This window comes from Pongo pygmaeus, chromosome 4 (genome assembly GCF_028885625.2).
Source record: "Pongo pygmaeus isolate AG05252 chromosome 4, NHGRI_mPonPyg2-v2.0_pri, whole genome shotgun sequence".
In the NCBI taxonomy this organism is placed as follows: domain Eukaryota; kingdom Metazoa; phylum Chordata; class Mammalia; order Primates; family Hominidae; genus Pongo; species Pongo pygmaeus.
The window spans coordinates 35,800,163-35,820,638 of record NC_072377.2 but is presented as its reverse complement, the minus strand read 5'-3'; the positions used below and the strand labels follow the sequence as shown (position 1 = coordinate 35,820,638).

Below are 20,476 nucleotides of genomic sequence, written 5' to 3'. Positions count from 1 at the left end.
AACATTTAAATTTAACTCTCCTGGGTTTTTTGTTGTTGTTGTTTTTACATGAAAACAATGCTTTCAGAGAGATGGTCTCTTTTTGATTAAAATAAGAGAGGGAAAAATCTTTTATTCAGAAACATATGCAACAGAAAGCTAAAGCCAGAGGCAGAATACACTTGTAGATAGTCTAAATCCAAAGATAAAAAAGAACTTTTCAATCACATCTTCATTTTCTACCAAACTCATTAAAAACCACACATTTTAGTTGCCTAAACTCAAAACTATAAACAAATGTAAATACCTTTATTCTTTTTTTTTGCTATTTCAGTCGTAAGAATTTCTTTTACTTTTTTGCACAAAGATTCCTTCTCTATTTCAGCATTGATTTTTATCAAAATATTTTCTGGCTCTGAAAACCATTGCTCCAATAAAGGCCAGTTGTCCAAGAAGCCTATAATTCTGCAAGATCAAAATATGATATGAATATCTCATACTGATCGAAAGATTAGAATGACATTAAGCATAAATTATCCGACATGCATAATGAAAAGACAGGCTGCCAATATAATTGCATCTGAAAAAGAAACAATGTTATTTATTTTAGATTACAGAAGAAATTACTTAATGTCATCAAGACATATTTTTTGAGATGTATGCGAGTAAAAGAGGAAAATGTCATTGATTCAGGAAAACCTTTAGTATAAGTTCAGGTCTCTAAGTGAAAATCTAAGAAAACATCATCTGTGCTTGTAGTAGAATAACTCTGAACTCTCTTCGAATGGTAGCTACAGCCTGATGCACCTAGGTCATCTATTTTTTTCTCAGAGATAGACACTGAAGAGATCTTTGAGTAAGTATAGATGGTTTAGACTTATATACTTTACTCAAAAGTGTTATTGGAATAATTCTTGAAACTGTTTTTTAATTCCTGGAGAGTAGACAGCCTTAATGTAGCTCAAATTACTCTTCCCTGGTTCTTTTCATATTGTTAAACTTTTCGGGGTTTCATAAAATTGTCTAATTTTGTCTAAATTTCCCTTTCCAATGGCAAATCGCACACAACCAAAAGAATAATTTTATTTTAGCAAAATAGAAATAGTTTACACTCCGATGCCTACCTTTTTGAAGTTCCATCATCGTCACTGGCATTTCCTTAATGAATGCTGAATCAGGATTCCATATAATTAACTTATAAGTTCATGTAACCATAAAGGGAAGTATTGCCTGATTTAATTCTTCTTTTTTTCAGACTATAATGACTTGCCCTCTAAATATGAAAGCTAGCACATAAATATTTCACTTATTGTCAAAACTACTTAGTTTTCTTTTACCGTAAAAGACTGAATGCTAAGAAATAGATATTCTTCTAGATCTGATGATTCCAAAGTGGTTGTCAATCTATTTAAAAAGCATGAAACAAGAAGCAGAACATTTAGTTAAAAACTAACCTATGTTGTATATGGTCTCTTAAATTTTGGTCTCCATCCTTATCTTGGTTTTCAGCAGCTACACGTTGACTGGTATCTTCGTGAGCAGTTTTACAGGACAATTCTTCAGCTATGGTATAAAATTTATTTAATTAGATGTTTTCAAAACCAAAGTTGCTACTTATTGTTAAAATATACTGATGAAAGATGCCAAACAGATATGGTCCTGTATTTGGTCCAGTGTTACTTAAAAATATTTTAAAAGATGTTGAAAGAGTATAGTATTGAGATAAGAATTCGATTGTTTTCTTGGAAATTGGGGAAAATAAGTAAAACATTAAAGAGAAGCTGTAGTTTCAGTGTAGAGGATCTCAGGATTGTCTATGATGGATGAGAATGGAAAATGATGGGTCATCATGAATAACTAACTTGAAAAGAATTAGAAAAATGAACACGGTGATGTAAAAATTAAGATGAAAGAACAAGGTGGCTGGAACATCAAATATGCATAAAAATTATTTCTTGATATTATATGTGATACAATAAAATTATTCTGTTTCTTTCTAGACTTTATGATCTCCCTGCAGAATAGACATAAAGGAATAGACCCGAAGAGACCAAAAACAAACAAACAAAAAAACCAATCTCAACAGCTCTGATTGAGTCCTATTCTGGATTAATGGTACAAAGTCCAGAATACTCACCAATTTAGAATAAATAAAAAATCATAAAGAGGAAAGAAAGCCTTGAACTAGATTAAAAGAAATTAGAATTACTCAATGCAAGAGAACATTGAATAGTGAATTAATAGAGTTCAAGCAAATGAAGAACTCTCACAGGATATAGTAATCAGTTGTTCTTCATCTCCATTCATAACAGAACAAGGTGAAATGAATTTAGAACACAGAATAATGCTTTAAAATGATTAATAAAACCCAAGGATCACATTGGAACAGGTGACTGAAGAAAACTGTGGGAGTGCTCTTCTTGGGAGATGCCCATGCACCATCTCATGGTCGCTACCTTGCCGCTGTCAGGACTTCAGTGCATGGATCAGCATTCCTCTCTCTCTCCAATCTCCCAACCCCCGAGCCCCAGGCAGTGCTCCTTCCCCTTCCCTTCACTCGTGGTACTCCGTACCATGGCCAATGAATTTTGTGATCACCCTGAATGGCTCCATCTTTGCAATCCTAAAGACCTATACTCCTATCACAAACTTTCTAGCACTCCTGTATAGTTGATGAATCTCTTCACTAGCATCCGGTCCCTAAATTCCTACCTCCTTTTTTCCAAATTTATCTGCATTATTCTGACTTCACTTTATGCTTTCTAGCAAACCTAAACTGCATGAATGAACACTTCAAGTTCTCCCTGCCTCTTAACAACTCCAATTTCTGTGTCCTTTAGCTGTACCAGCCTTAAATGATATCATTTTTTTTAAGACTTATGCTGGTAGGCATCTTTGAATAAAAATACACAACCTTTATTCTCACTAATTCCCTAGCTAAAAAAATCAGTTGAGCTCTTTCATATATATATATATATATATATATATATATATATATATATATATATGGACCATTTTCTAAAATAAATAGAGAAATAAAAAAAATTAAAAAGTAACCAATATCCTGTGACCATGGCTCTTTTTTTTTCTTTCAGAGATAAACTTTTTGGGAGTTATCTCCACTCAGTCTCTATCTCTGTCCCTCCCACTCACACTTCAATACACTGCAATCCTTCCTTCTCTCTTCCACCCTCCATGAAATGGCTCCCACCAAAAAAAGTGTCAAAAAAGGTGTCCAGCTTACCTATAATATCATTCATGCGACTCATTGAGGAAGTATCTGAAACATCTAATAATATGACAAAATCAAATGCAGGAGAGGGAAGAGGTATTTCTTTGGAATTTGCAGGATCAATAGCCAATGTGGATTTTTGTGCTTTTTTTCTTTCCACTTCTGTGAGGTTTCTATTGCAGCCTGTAAGAGCTTCTTCCAGAAGCTGTGCTTGGTTTAAAGTCATTGGAAAACCATCTAGGATCCAGTCTTGATTCACAGGTATCTCGCTAAATTGAAACAGGAAAACTCATGAATATTTTGTTAGACACAAGTACTTCGGAAATACTATGATAAATCTTTCCTTTTTCTTTCAATTCCACAATAACTTCCCACTGCATGAATTTCATTACTTCATAGCTAAAAGATTAGGTTTACTGATGTGCCACAATCACTCCCTTGCTTAAAATACTTCTGTGGATACTTGCTGCCCTCCAAATCTATTCCACAGGCTTTAACACATTAAAATTAACTGGCCACACCTGTATTAGTCCTTTTCCCTGCTGCTGATAAAGACATACCCAAGACTGGGCAATTTACAAAGAAAGAGATTTAACTGGTCTTATAGTTTCACATGGCTGGGGAAGCCTCACAATCACGGCAGGAGGCAAGGAGGAGAAAGTCACATGGATGGCAGCAGGCAAATTGAGAGCTTGTGCAGAGAAACTCCCGTTTTTAACATCATCAGATCTTGTGAGACCCATTCACTATCAGGAAAACAGCGCGGGAAAGCCCCGCCCCCATGATTCAATCACCTCCCACCAGGTCCCTCCCACAACACGTGGGAATTATGGGAGCTACAATTCAAGATGAGATTTGGATGGGGACACAGTCAAACCATATCAACACTTTATTTCTCTATAACTTGTTATCTCTTACAATTTTGCACCATTTACTTCAAACAAACTCATCTCCTCAATGTTACATGAGTATGAACTGCATTTTCTATATTATGTTCATAGATTGTTCCTCCTTTGCACCTCAGTTTCCTAATTTATACAATGGGGTAACATAACATACCTCATAAGGTAGTTGTGAGGATGAACTGAAATGATGCATTTTAAAAACTCAGCACAGAGCTTAGCACATACTGGATACTTGTACTGCCAACCTGGAGAGCTCTTCCTATCCCACCCAAGCCTGTATAGAGTCATAGTATCCTGATCTGAATTTCTCTGACTTTCACTTTGCCATGCAAGTGGTTATATTTCTCTGCTTAACACAAATTCAAGTGAGTCTCTTAAAACCTCAGTTAGATTATAGGATGCTGAAGTGCAATTGGGTTTTTGCACTCAGCACAGTGTCCTCTTTAGAGAATGGGTGTTGAATAATTATTGTTTTAATTTGCAGCTGGAAAACAAGGTGAGAAAGGCATAAACTTCGACTTTGTTCTTCTAAGCCCTTAAATTATGCAAAATTGTGTCTTTGGCCTTTGGATTAAAAGGTATAATTTCATTTATTTCTGTCAGAACTCATATTAAACAATGGAATCCCCTTTCCAAAGGTTTCTGAGTCTACTTTGGGGCCTGCATGTGATCCTTCTGATAGTGTAACAAGGAAGGAGGGGGAAAACAGAAGTTAAACGAAATTTCATTATTGTTCAAGGTCACGAAACTAAAAATCACCCAAATCCAATTATCTTTCCACAGTATCAAGCTGTCTTCAGGTCATTGTCTATATTTCTCTCATTAGGTTATTAAGAGCAGGAGAAGACTTCATTTTGGTTTTATAACTCATCCAGAGCTTGGTGAAGCATTCTGCATAGAATAAATTTGTTGATTCATTGGCCTAAGATGGGAAAGAGAATTTCCTTGAGTTCCTTCCTCCACCGACAGTCACAGGAGCCACTTCAGAGGAAAGGGGAGGTGAGGGCCACCCTTGTTCAGCTGTAGTTTGAGGACATGAGATGATGGGGAGTCAGAAGACCTGGACTTTGGCTGGGGCTATACCACTAGCCAGACATGTAACTGGAGCACCTCACTGAACTGTCATGTGCCTCCCTTTCCGTATAGAAAAGCGATAGATTTAGACTGGATCAAAGATTTCACACGATGACTGTCATCTGGAGGAGCCTCAGGAGCAGTGAAGATGTTGGTGGTGGAAGGAGGGTAATGGAGTTCTGACGATGGGGTGTGGAGGTTTCAGTTCCACTGAAACTAAAGTGAAGAACTGCTTTATATCTGATGCTTTTCATATACATTTTTTATTTGGAGCAGAAGCAAAGAATCCCATGGCTGAAACATGCTTTAACGCCACTTCTGGGAAATGTTACAACTATTAGAGTGAGGCCCCTCCTAGCTCTGGGCAGCCCTGTGATCTGATTTCTAGACATATCATCATTGAGAAGCAACTTAAATTTTTAATGTCATCTTTTAAGAAAACACTAAGGGAAGTCCATTCCAGATGCAGAGTAGAACTCTCAGCCCTCCTTCCTCATCTCTCTTGGTCTTACTGTTTCCACATCCCACATCTCACTACTCAGTTCTGCTTCCTCACCTACTCTTAAGTTGTCCGCAGCTCTTTCTTAGGGGGCTTTTTGACAGTTGTCTCCAGTCTGCTGGCCTTCTCTATTACATTTGTCAGCCAAGTCTCTATGGCTTCTTTTTTCCCCGTGGTCTGTGACCACACAATTGAGTCTTTCCCTTGGCTTTTCCAATTACTCAATTTCTCATTAAATTCCCCACAGGTAATAGAACCTGACTGTATTCACATCTGGGTAAAAGAAGTCAAGCTTGGTACAGGAGAAGAAGTGGAATACAGGCATGTAAGTCACAAAATATATCTATCTTTTCATTGCTGTATATTTTCATATACAGATGAGTGAAATGTATGAGATATTAAAACAAAAAATCCGTATTATTCTTTATATATCTTTGTGTGATAAAGAATACATTAAATAGATGAGAGGAAGAAAAATGCAATACATACTTAATAGCATTTACCATGATGTCAACAAGCAGCACATCAGGAATGCTCTTTCCTTTCTTCAGCAACTGTTCTGATTTTGCACCAAGCTGAGCACGTGTAGTGAGCTGGGAAAATAAACAAGAAATGACAGAAGATGGCTAATTTAAAAGTCAAATTCCAAATGTTTGGAGGAAACGTTAATGACCCTGCTCTCTGATGATGACACTGATCATGTGGCACAGTTCGGGAGCCAGGGAAGCATTTCAGGAATATGTGTGCACAGAATTTGAGGCTCCTCCTTCGAGGCTCTCTCCCTTCCAAGATGGTACTCTTCAATTGCAGCTGCTCTTGCATCCCCAAACTTAATTCTCTAATACCTCAAATCAGAAAGATTGAGCTCTCTGCTTGGGCTCTAGCCACTCATGCCATGCAGACAGGGGCATGCCCTCTGGGGAAAACCCATATAAACATGGCCCTTGCTCAGTGAAGTTCTCATCTTTCCATGGTCAAATTCCACAGATTTTCTGCCTGTTGTTTGCTGCTTGCTTGTTTGCTGTCTTCTTTTAGCCCTTAAATAATTATCTTTTATATTTTGCCTAGTGTTTACACTTGTTATTTGTAGGTTAGTCCAATACAAGCTACTCAATATCGCTGAAACAGGAACTTCCCTAGAGTCTATTCTTAGCTCAGCCGCCAGAATGAGAATTTTATGTCAAATGGTATGGCTCTATTCCAAACCCTGCTAAAATTCTCCCTTTTATTCCAAATGTCCTAATAATTGCCTGAGGCCCTGACTGACCTGATTCTTTTCCTTTCTCACCCATGTCTCTAACCTCATCCCTTACTAAATACGCTCTGGCCCCGCTGGCCAGGCACCTTCCTGCCTCACTATTCTCATGGCCTGGAACACTTCCCCAGATCCAGTGGGCTGGTTGTCTCACCTCTTTCAATCTGCTTAAGGCTCCCTTTCCCAAGGAGGCCTGCCCGATGTCATAAGGTGACCAACTGTGCCTCTTTTGCTGCCCTTGGCCTGTGTTCCTGCTCCACTTGCTCCACTCCATGTTTCCTTTTCTCATGACACTCATCATCATCTTCAATATCATATTTATCTCTATGTTCATAGTTTATTATGTCTCTCTCCATTAGAATGTAAATACCATAAGGGCAGGAAATCCTGTCTTTTGTATTCACTGATATATCCAAGTTATTAAACAGTGTACAAAACAATGTATGCTCTTGGAATTGAATTGAATATGGAATTTGTGAGATTTTAAAATCAATAAATGTAAATATAAAAACATACTTATCCTTTCTGCTAATTCATATTTCAAATTCACAGAGTAAAAGTTGTAAGTCCCCTTTTCCTGCTTTTTCTGAACCCATTTCCCTTCCCATTGCTCATCTTGTTTACAGTTTGGTGTATATCCTTCCAAAACTTTTTCTATCTTTAAGCAGTTTTGAAACCTAAAATATTATAAAACTGTTTTTCATGATGAGATGCATAATAAAAAAATCAAATATAATACAAAAAATAAAATTCCCTTGATTTAGTCTGGTCATTTTATTTGATGACCAATTAGTTTCCATTAGGAGAAATAGTGAGTGAACTGTTGTAAACAGTTTTTCAGGAATTAATAAACAAATTCTGAAGAGTCACCAACAAGAGTAAGGATAAATTCTGGAAAAAATATTTAAAGGTAAAGAGGGTATGAGCAAAATATAAGTCATAAATTAAATGGTAAAGATGAAATGAATTTGGTCTCAGTCTAAAAGTTTTAAAAGCACATGTTTATTACCTTGGCAAAAGTGAAGAGTAATTTCCACTGCTTTCGATATAAATATTGAGAATACAAAGAATGCTAAGTAAAGTCAGGTGAGCTAATATTATACCATCAAATTAACTTTGAAACCAAAGAAAAGCACATTGCAATTTCATTGCATTTGAAGACACTCCAAAACACCATTAATCATGACACGTTTTAATATGCTAGTAGCTAAAATTAGATCATAATACTTACTTTTAAGAAACTATCACTTGATTTGACTTCTTCAGCTTTTGGTGTTTTATCAGCATTAGCACCTAGCAATAGGAAAAGTGGTAAGAACAAATTTCTGGTATTTACACCTAACAACCACAGCAGTAGTTGACCATCTAAGATTTCGGACATAAGGGTTATCAGATCCAGCTATGCCTGAGATACTCAGAGGAAGGAAGTAATAGAATCACCACAGCATAGCTTTTACCTTCACTCACACCATTAAGATCCTGGTCACTATGTGTCTTGGTGTTTCCCCTCCCTCCCTACCTCCCTCCCTTCCCTGCTCCCTTCCTGCATGATCTGAGCTCATAAAAATATCATTAGGAAAACTTTAACACAGTCGGGGTTCGCTTTTCAGAAGACAGTCAAGTTTTTCAAAAAAATGTTAAAATGTTATTTTTTTATACTTTTATTTTCCTGGATTACCAAGTTACAGATAAACATCTTAAAAGCAGATGACTCTAGAAGTCAGAGGTGTTTTAAGTTAAATTCTATGAAAAAAAAGAGAAGTTTTAAGAGTTTGTTTTTAATTACTTAGACTAATGTATAATAAAATATGTAATAAAACACATAATAGTGTTAAAAATCAACTAAAATTATCTCTTAAGAAACAGATAACAGGAATAAGGGACAGATAGTGTCCTCTTAAGAAAGGAAAGTCCAACCTTTCTGGAGTGTTGTATGCTCATAGTAAACCTGGACATTGTTCAATGGTAATGGCAATAATAATGATAGCAGAGGAGGAGCTCGGCTTCATGCTAGAATACGAGGAAGCTATTTAATAAGACAAGTACTTCACTAGCACATACAGGAAAAAATATTTAATACTTAAAATTGTTTTCCTTCAATGGTTCTATAAAGGATCTGAAGGACTGCAGCCCAGATCCCAAGGGAGATAACTTTTATTTATGTTTGGGAAACTTAGTTGTATTGGTAGTGCCCAAGGCTGAGAATAAACTTAGGAACCACTGTGCATACAGGTTAAAAAGACCAGCCCCTACAGCCTTCTGCAATACAATAAACAAAGCAGGAGCATGTAGAAAGCGCCCCAACCGTACTCATACACACAGTCTTACACACAGGTGAGAACAAGAAAAGACTGCCTGTCTCCTTGCACAGACAGGAAGAATGAGGATGATTTATCCTGGCTTCTTTGGTAATAGCAGCAAAACTAATCAACTATTCCAAGGAGGCTGAAAAGATTGCCTTGTAATTTTTATCTTATCCTCAGCTGTAGGCAAGAGTGATCTTTCTTCCTCTGTCAAATGGCCATATGTAGACAACTATGTAAAACTCCCCTTGGTTCCCGTTTATTTCCCTGAAAGCATGTTTGTGCTCACATATATGTGCTGTCATTGTTTCTCTCTCTAATGTAAATAATAGATTATTTGTTTTGAGATCTTACTAAGTATCGTTTCACCTTTTGTTTCTGGTAATACTTCATCTGAAACTGGACCAGCTGAAAATACATGTTGTGGATCCTTTGGAGAGAAAACACACACAGGGAGGGATTTTACCATTGCTATATTTTAATAATCCTCCTAATTTTATATCTATAAGTAAAGGTTTGAGAACAAATACAATACTTTTTATCTATAACATTAATGATTTTAAAGGAGATTAAAGTTTCAGTCCTAAGTTCTTATTTCCAGAAACAAACAATATTGGATGATAATTGCACTTATAGAAATACACAGCAACCTGTGATATAATCTGTCTTTTGAGTGGTCTTCAATTCCTATGTAAAATATGCCAACTACTATTTTGAAAAGATAGTGGAACCTGAGGAAAGGGTAAAGTTTATGGAAAGCCATCTTGAACAATCCTAGAGATGTCAGTCATAGCCATAAGGTAATTTTTTTAAATGTACATTATCAATTACTTTATTGATTAAAATATAAAGATATCACAACATGGAAGAAGAGATAACCCACCATGAAGAAAACTCCTCCCAGTTATTTTCAGAATTAACTGTTAAATGATATTTATTTTTGCAGGCTATGCAAATGATCTGGATCAGATTATCAGCTAATTTATTCAATTGCAGAGGCAGCATAAGGTAGAGAGAGGAAAGAGTAGTGGACTTACAATCTGGAAACTCAATCATAGCGAAGCTATTGACAAGCCTTCTGACTCCAAGCAAACCAATTCGTGCTTAGGGTCTTTACTGTGTGCTCTGTAGAATGAAGGAGCTGGACTACATCAAGGATTCTGAAGGTGGGCCTACATTTTCCTATTCACCCCTCCACCCCAGGAATCTTCATGCAATAATGAAATGAGATGCAATATTGATGGGAATATGATACAGGTAAACCTTTCAGAGAGCCATTCCCCAATTGAGATCTACTAATATAGATCAGGTGTCAGCATACTACAGCTCATAGACCACAAAGGCCTGCCGACAGTTTTCATACAGTTTCTGAACACCACTTAAGCAGCTGACCACTGTGAGACTGGAGACAAAGACAGGAGTCCTCCTCTACCTCTGTACCTGCTGGGATCCAACACCTGCCTCAGCCACTGCCCGGGGCAAGCATTGGTCTGACTATACACTGGGGACATTGATGTTAGCAACTGCCAGAAGTGGAGTGGGAGGATCTCGGTCTAGGAGTTGGTGACTTCTTGGTACAATCATATGCCACCCTCCCAACCTCCACAATTCAATCACTTCACCCACTCCCACTTACCAGCTAGTGGCTCTTTCCTCGGGAGAATGGCTCCAGCTGATGGCTACTAGACCCAAAGGGGGCCCATAACACAAGACAGTCCACCCAGACAAACTGGTGGGAAGCAGGAGTTTTCTCTCTTGTTATACAAGTACCCACATAATATCCTCGATTTTACCTCTTGGCCTAAAATTTGTCCTAAATATTTAACTTAAATATTTATTCTCTAGACTTTTGCAGAACCTAAACTTTTACTCTCTGGGTCTGTACAGAAGAAACTTCTGGTCTAGAAGATCTTTTAAATTCCATCCAGCTCCAAATCTCTAATGTACTAGGTGCAGAAGAGAAAACTAGAATCACACTTGCCTGGCTTTCTTTAATCTGCTCTTGCAGAACTGGTAGAGCATCATCTTCATCTTTTTTCTGAATTGGTAGGACCTCACTGACTTTTTCATTGTCATGAAATGCTTGGATAGCTTCTTGGACAAGAGTGTCAATAGAAAGTATCTGTATAGGAAAGTCTAAAGTACAAAAGATAATTTTAAAAATAGCTTTTCATTTGGGAAATGGAAATTGTTGTCTTTATGTGCTGGTTTTGCCCTATAACACTGTCTTTCAGGCCCACTAGAATTGTCTTTTGGATCAAGTTTCTTTTTTGTTTTGTTTGGTTTGTTTTGTTTGAGATGGAGTCTCGCTCTGTCGCCTAGGCTGGAGTGCAGTGGCATGATCTCAGCTCACTGCAACCTCCGTCTCCCAGGTTCAAGCAATTCTACTGCCTCAGCCTCCTGAGTAGCTGGGATTATAGGTGCATGCCACCACACCCAGCTAATTTTTGTATTTTTAGTAGAGATGGGGTTTCACCATGTTGGACAGGCTGATCTCAAACTCTTGACCTCAGGTGATCCACCCGTCTTGGCCTTCCAAACTGCAGGGATTACAAGCATGAGCTACCACACCCAGCCGGATCAAGCTTCTTTTTTAAAAACGTGATAAGGCCGGGTGCGGTGGCTCATGCTTGTAATCCCAGCATTTTTGGGGGCTGAGGTGGGTGGATCACGAGATCAGGAGATTGAGACCATCCTGGTCAACATGGTGAAACCCCGTCTCTACTAAAAACACAAAAATTAGCTGGGTGTGGCGGTGCGCACCTGTAGTCCCAGCTACTCAGGAGGCTGAGGCAGGAGAATCGCTTGAACCCGGGAAGCGGAGGTTGCAGTGAGCCGAGATTGTGCCACTGCACTTCAGCCTGGGCCGACAGAGCTAGACTCTGTCTTGAATAAATAAATAAATACATAAAAATGAAACAAAGATAAAAATTGTGACAAAATTCATAAAACATAAAGTTAAGCACTTCCACCATTTAAAGGATACATTTCAGTAGCACTTAGACATTCACAATGTGTGCAACCATCACCATTATTTTGTTCCTGAAATTTTTAATCACCCTAAAAGGAAATCCCAAATCAACTGCTGTCACTCCTCATTCCCCTACCCCTGACTCTGGCATCCAATAATTCGACTTCTTTCTCTATGGATTTGCCTATTTTGGATATTTCATACAAATGGGTTCATATATTATGTGACCTTTTGTGTCTGGCTTTTTTCACTTAGCATAATGTTGTCAAGGATCATCCATGTTGTAGCATGTATCAATATTTCACTCATTTTTATGGCTGAATAATCATAGCCTGGAAAATTACAAAACTTTTGATGATAGAGATTTCCCAACATATCATCAGTGCTTCTTGTATGTTTTTTTATACACATAGACATTTGCAGCTACAGTCGGTGTAAATAGGACCTAATGGCAGGGAGAGTAGGAGAAGAAATTCTACCTTTTTGTAGAGACCTTAAAATGGTAGTTTTTCCACTTAATGTTTTCCCCAATAAGCATCCTTTAACAGCAAATGAAAGTAATTCAGGTGTTGTTGATTCTGCTCGAGGAGGAAGAGATTTTTCAACTAGCCTGTGAAGAATATGGCCCAGTATGCAATTGTTGGTGGGTGGTAAATTGTCAACCATTTCTTGTGGTAAGGCCCACTCTCCAACCATGTTCTGTAAAAATAACGATCAAATAAACAGAAATATTCTGAAAAGTGGAATTTAGGTGTATGAAATACTTAAATGTTAAAAGTAAATCCAAATTATAGCCAACAAAAGCCAATCAATACTTTAATTATATTATAAAAATGAGTAATAACATTAATAATAGTTTCATATTACAGGGCAGAAAAATGCTTCTTACATAAAAGCAAAGAAAAAAACTAAAAAATCTTAGCTTATGAAAGTGAGCATATAAATTGAGGCATTTTGTAATCTAGGTTGAACATTAAGACATTTAAATTGATGTTATCACCAGTAAGCAGATAAAAGACAGTAATCATTTCTCTGCTATCTTACGCAAGTATTAAATTTATTTTATAATATTTTAAAGTAATAAAAGAGAATTTTCATGCTCAATATCTCTAAGTCTACCGTGTTTAACTCCCGCTTTATTCAGGCTTCTTGATGAAATGATTAAATGATTAGATGGAGGGAAAAAACACTGTATGGATCACATTCTCCGACTTCCATGTAATATAATTTGAAGTTGATTTTAGAAATATAGAAAAACATAAGCATTTAAAATGAAAAGCATTCTTTAAAAATAATTCTTGTATGAAAGAGTAAATTGAGATTATAAAGTCTAAAAGGAACATTAAAACAACAGATTTATTAAAAATATGGGGTCGGATCAAACTGTACACATAGGAAAATGCCCCTTAGCCTAAAATGCCTTGATCGAGGTGCAGTGTTCAATGAATCAGTAGAGTGACCAGAGTAAATAATAATTTACTGAATATTTCAAAATAGCTAGTAGAGAACAATTCAAATGTTCCTAGCATAAAGAAAAGATAAATGTTTAATATGACAAATATCCCAATTACCCTGATTTGATTATTACATATTTTATAAATGCATCAATACATGTGTTTGTTATGTATCAATAAAAAATAAAATAAAAAAGAAGGAAAATAAACAAAATAGCCATTAAAATAGGGAATAAAAGTAATTTTAAAATAATCAAATTAGGAAGAAGAAACTTGTAAAAATAAAAATGAAAATTAATAAATTACAGAGTAAAACTATCCAGATACTCTTTATTGATAAAATTCTAAAACCTATCCTTATTAATAATGGATAATGAAATTTCTACTACTTTGACACAAAAGAGAAGAATAGCAAGTATGAATGTTGTAACATAATAGGAAAAAGGTAACAGCAGATACATGTACCCTCTGTTTATCATAGCACTATTCACAATAGCAAAAACATGGAATCAACCCAAGTGCCCATGAAGGGTGGAATGGATAAAGAAAATGTGGTATATGTACACCATGGAATAGTGCACAGCCATAAAAAATAACGATATCTTGTACTTAGCAGCAATATGGGTGCAGCTGGAGGCCATTAACTTAAGCAAACTAATGCAGAAGCAGAAAATCAATACTGCATTCTCACTTATAAGTGGGAGCTAAACATTGGGTACACATGGACATAACGATGAGAACATTGAACACTGGGGACTTCTAGAGGGAGGAGATGGGGAGAGTGCAAGGGCTAAAAAGCTACCTATTGGGAACTATGCTCACTAGCTGGGTGACAGGTTCAGTCATATCCCAAACATAGCATCATGCAATATACTTCCATAATATTTCTGCAATATACCTCTGTAACTATCTGTAACAAATGTTACAGAAGTATATTGCATGGTATAATTTTAATAAAAGTAGGAAGCAGGAAGAAAAAGAAAATGTTAGGTACAACTATACTATACTAAATTTGGATTTATAACTGTATGGTAATAAATGATATTCTAAGATAGCGCAAATGAATAAAATTAAATAAAATCTTTGAAAAGATAAAAGCCATGAAAGAAATGAAAAAGATGTCACAGAACTATACTTATGAAAATTGAAGACACTAATGATTTACAGAAAAGTTTTCTTTCCTTCACTGTACAGAAATTTAAATGTTTAAAAGTCTTCTAGAGTACAGAAGAAGATAGCTTTCCTGTTTATTTGGTAAGACTAATATAACCCTTATACAGAAAATATATCAAAGACATTGACAAAAACAACATCCCAAAAGAAAACTACAAGCCAATCTCACTTGGAACTATTTGGCACAAATCATGTATACAATACTAAAGTCAACATAATATTAACAGACAATGAAGATACTAATTGACATTGACTGCATACTATGTAGCATATACTGTTGTTTTCATGCATTATCTCAAACGATTCTCACACAACTCTTACACAAGTATTATTATTATCTTCCTGATTTATAGAAGAAAAATCTGAGTATTGCAAAGACTAAGTTATTTTCTCATGGTCATAATAAAGAGTAACGGCAAAACCTAGATTGGAACCCAGGCAGTCAGATCCCAGAACATGTACTCATACCCAGTATATGATGTTGACTTTATCCCATCATGACTGAATAAGAATTATTTCATGAATCCAAGGAAGGCTAAATACTAGAAAGCCTATGTACTATATGCATTAATAGGTTAAAATTAAAAAAAAGCATATGATCATTTTGACAAAGAAACAGCTGATAAAACTCAAAATTCATTTCTGATTTTAAAAATACAAGAAAAATAAACAAAATAAAACAATATCTTAGTAAATTATGAATTGAAGATAACTTTCCTAACACTCTCTGGACCAATGATAAATCAAAATAAACTACACATTTTTCCATTAAAGGCAAGAACAAGAAAAAGTTGCTCATCATGAGTACTATTAGTCACATTATTTGGGAAGTTCTAGCCAGTGCAACAAAATAAGAAAAAGAAAGAAGCAGCACTGTCTCTAGAAGTAATGGTGGCTGCTGAAGAGCAGAGTTCCTCGTGCAGAAGTGGCAGCTGTAACCTGAACTGCTGCTAGTGCTCTGGGGTGGTGGTGACAGTGACAGTTTTCTTGTCAGACTTTGCTATGATGGTTCTGGTGATTTTCTTTGGAAGTTTAACCTTGAGCCTACTTCTTGAGCCCACCTATGGATTCTTTGAGCCACCTACTATATTTTGAGTATTTTCTTTTCCTGCTTATTCAACAAGAGTCCATTTTTTGGCCTGCAAATTTTTTGCTTGCAAATTTTTTTGCTTGCAATTTTTTTTGCTTGCAAAAGCTGACAAAATCAATGGAATTAACAAAAAATGTATAGATTCTGTATATAGAAAGCTTCCAAATTTGACTATTAAGAAAAATGACTTGAATAGAGGGTGAGATAAAAAGGTTCAAAATTATAAACCATTTAATTCTCCTCCAAATTAATCTCACTTAATGTTTAATGACAACAAAAGTGCGAGTGTCATTTTCCCCTGGTTATCACTCAAAGGTTGATATGACAAATGATTTGAAAGTTAAAGTGGGCCTGGTGCGGTGGCTCACGCCTGTAATCTCAGCACTTTGGGAGACCGAGGTGGGCAGATCATGAGATCAGGAGTTCGAAACCAGCCTGACCGACATGGTGAAATCCCGTCTCTACTAAAAATCCAAAAATTTGAGCCACTGCACTCCAGCCTGGGTGACAGAGCTAGACTCCATCTCAAAAAAAATGTTAAAGTGCAGGAAGAAATATAATGGGCAAAAAAAAAAATCCATTAAAAATACTTTAAAAGGAAAGTAATGGGAGTGTTGCCTTATAAGTTATGAAAGCACTTTTTAAAAATATAGTAATGAAAAGAATGAGTTGCAGGGACAGAATATTCAGTGTGCAAAAATATAGATTCCAGAAACAGATCTAATTATATGTAAAAGTTTAGTATGTAATAAGGATTATACTTCACATTAGCAGAGAAAGATTATTTTACAACTGGTATTTGAATAACTAGTTACATATTTGGAAAAAATAATGTTAGATATCCTTATACTTTCATAAAAACAAATTGACACCAGAAGAATGAATGACATAAACAAGAAATCTAACAGCATCAAAATTTGGGTGAACACTTATATGCTCCATGATTGTTTTTCCAAGCATAACACCAAAGCTGAAAACCACAAAGGAAAAAGTTGATAGTTTGATTATAATCTATAAAAATAAAATCTTCTGCACATCCTCAAGCACACACACACAAACACACATAACTCACTCACACACTTCAAAAACAAAAAACAAAAGCAAAATATCTGCAATACATATATGTGTATATACACGTATATTTGACAAAAGGTTAAGAATTTTAGTACATAAAATATGTAATCAGAAAAAGAAAAATAACAGAAAAATGGTGGAAAGGATATAAATGGGCAATTTTGACAGTAGAACAAAATGGCCAATGAGTTTATAAAGAAATGTTCAAATTCATAGTAATAAAAGATATCCAGATAAAGCAATGATGTATCATATTTTGCCTAAAACCAAAAGATTGAGTCATACTTCTCATTCACCACTATTGAGAGGGTAAATTAGTATATTGATTTATCGTATTTTCTAAAGTGTCCAAAATTGCTGTAATAGTTCTGTCATAACAATAAAAATAATTAAGACATACAAGTCAGATAAGAATTAAGATTTTTTATTTACATACACATATAGGTAAAATGGTATTTTTCTGTAGTCACTTGAGGATCTTTAAAAATTATCTTCAGTGCACATAAAATATATTTAGTAAAATGATTATGTGATAATTTCATTACCTAGATATTATTCCACTTGCACTCTATCAAAGACAAAGAATAGAAATACATTTAATTTATATTTTAAGATTATTTGGAATTAGTACATATAACCTATTTATTAAACTATTCAAACTTCAAAAAACCCCAAAATATTGTTTCAGCAGTGCAGAGATGTCAAATCATAGTGGAATATTGAAAATTAGAAATTCCAAGATACATTAGTATTTTTTTAATCACATAAGTCTCCTCAAAATTGTATCTCAGATGATCAACTCTATTAGCACTTGTATTATATCACTGCCCCTAATCATCTTAATGTAAGTCTTTTCAGTCCAAAGATCAGGGATGGAGAAACATAAGCAATGCCCATTTGGGGAGATAAAGGAGCTCCCTCATCAAAATAGGTGCTTGTGAAATCCAAAGAGGGAAGCAAAACAAAAGACAGAACACATTATATTTCATTGCATTTCTTTAAGAAACACCAGCCAACTTCTGCTAGTCTGGGTTGCCTTAAGTCAGTTAGATTTTTTTTTTTTTTTTTTTTTTTGAGGAAGGTATGTGTCTTTGTCTTGTGTATGATTTAGCTCGTCTCCTAACCATTTTCTGGAGGGGACCTCTTTCCTAGTTTAAAAATTATTGGCCAAATTTGACCACTAATTTGAATGACATTTTTTTCATTTTAGTCAAATAGATGATGTATGGTTTATAAATATTACTACACTATCATTAAGTAATGAGCAAGTCACATTTTTGGCTTATAAATAAATGCCCATATTATATTTTTAATCCTTAACTCTTGATTAATATGACAAAGTGGCCCTTAGTAACAGATTTAGTCTACGAGTGGAGTTATTTATTTAAATAACTTGAAGTAAGAAAAGTTTGTTTAGGCCACTTTTGACAATATTTCTATAATTATGCTATGTCATATACAAATAAGTATATCCCTATGTTCTTGCTTTTCTTTCATCAGTATTCTTTTCATACCCACTATCTGACAAAACACACTTACTCAGAATATAAATTGTCAACTTTGGTAAGTGCTATGAATGGCTTGTCTGGGTTGGTGCCAGAATTTCTGATATGAGAACACTGCAGATAAGAAAATAGCTTTTGAAACAAATTTTTAAAACCCCAAAGTACTCGTAGTAAGTTTTTCTTTAAAATTGATGTAATGTAGTTACACATAAATTTTAGTATATTTAGTATATAAATATAATCCTATTTGACTGCCACTTCTATACATACTACCCTGTATTTATAAAAATTATTTTGTTTTAGTTTACTGCCTTTGTTTTTTCTAGGAGCTCTGTGCATAATAATAATCTACATTGTTCAAAATTAGCCAAATACTAATTGGATCTGCAAAATTATTGGTGGCACTATAATTGATTACTTACTTCTGCTTTCATTCATTGGAATTATTTATACTTCGAATTAGGCAAATGGTGATTATTTTATGTAATGTGGCCAATTAGAAACTAACTAAATAAGAAAACAGAAGCTATAGAAATTATGTAATTTTACAATAAAAAAGGTGATAATTCCAAGGCCAAGTTGAAGTGGAAAGTTGTCAATATTGTAATGATTTTGAGCTGTGCAGTCACTTAACCCTTTTTAAAGGAAACAGTCTTAGGCTTAAATCAGATGACTTGAGTTTCTATTATATAACGCTTCTGCTACTTGCTTGCTTTGCACTCTCATTAATTCATCTTTGCAGCATAATAACAATATGTATCTCACCAGATTGTTGTAAAGATTAAATGAAATAATGCTTGTGTGAGGAGCCTATGTAACCTCTGACTATAAACAAGTTTAGGAGTTCTCAGGCAGCTGCTGGAGGCATGTAAGAGCGCCACATCCAGCTGCACTCCAATCTGAAAGGCCTGCTTCCTCACAAAAATCCGAATAGACCTCTTCCATCACTAAGCTAGCTGTAGAATGTGGCCAAACACAATGGAATAGGATGTCACTGTGAAGAGAACAGAATGCTTAGGTTAGAAGAACTGAAGCCTGACCTGTAGAGATAAGCAGATAAACGATTTGGTGGAACACATTGAGCAGAATCACTGTCAAAATAAAGCCTATGAAGTTCCTAGCAAAGACCAAAAATAAAGGCTGAGTCAAGGTAAGCATCTCAAAGGGGATGAAATCAGAACATGATGAGTGAAAAGAGATCAGAAGAACTGGAGAAAGAAGAAATTCAGACTAGAATGATGGTTATTAGTTTAACTACAATGAGCTAAAGAAATTTACTAGTTCACTAGTGACGAGGAATCAGAAATTTTTATCAGATCTCTACTTTACATATTTATTATCTATGTAGATATGATTAAATTATTTATATAATAAAACATATATTATTTACTCTTTCAGGTATTGTTATAAATAGACATCTGACTATTAGGCCCAGACTCTGACGCCCAGAGTGGGCAAAACCAGGTAAATATCACATAGTATTAACAATTGCTTTAACGAGATACTCTTTCTGTGTAGATGTACTAGTCCTTGATTTATGTAAACTGTCATGAACATGTAGGAAATAATTATTAAGATGTCTTGATTTTAATAATATTTTAATTGTACCTGCATAAATACTGTCAGTATGTGTTTTTGAGAAGGTGTAAGTATAAGATTCAGGATCCATCAACACCTAGGAGGTCTGACTCTCCCTGTGAATTTTTGTCTGCTTACACACAGAGATCATAAAATTACAACAGAGAGGAAATAGACTCTGCCCACGGTCAAAAGTCACAACCTGTTCACTAGCACTGGTTTTTGCTTGTTTGTTTGTTTTGAGACGAAGTCTTACTCTGTCACCCAGGCTGGAGTGCAGTAGTGCGATCTTGGCTCACTGTAGCCTCCGTCTCCCGAGTTCAAGCAATTATCCTGCCTCACCCTCCCAAGTAGCAGGGATTACAGGCATGTGTCACCACGCCT

At 35.4% G+C, this 20,476-nt stretch overlaps 1 protein-coding gene across 2 annotated transcripts in view; it reads right to left on the bottom strand.

Annotated features, from left to right (window-relative positions):
- Window positions 1-20,476, bottom strand: part of SPEF2 (sperm flagellar 2) — a 202,500-nt gene that overhangs the window by 109,158 nt on the left and 72,866 nt on the right. For both annotated transcript variants that reach the window (XM_054487035.2, XM_054487036.2), the window contains 8 exons: window positions 12,698-12,917; window positions 11,229-11,383; window positions 9,617-9,677; window positions 8,176-8,237; window positions 6,179-6,282; window positions 3,224-3,480; window positions 1,434-1,542; window positions 287-444 (listed from right to left, as the gene is read on the bottom strand). In XM_054487035.2, coding sequence (XP_054343010.1) covers window positions 287-444; window positions 1,434-1,542; window positions 3,224-3,480; window positions 6,179-6,282; window positions 8,176-8,237; window positions 9,617-9,677; window positions 11,229-11,383; window positions 12,698-12,917 — 1,126 coding nt within the window. The remainder of the gene's footprint in view (window positions 1-286; window positions 445-1,433; window positions 1,543-3,223; window positions 3,481-6,178; window positions 6,283-8,175; window positions 8,238-9,616; window positions 9,678-11,228; window positions 11,384-12,697; window positions 12,918-20,476) is intronic.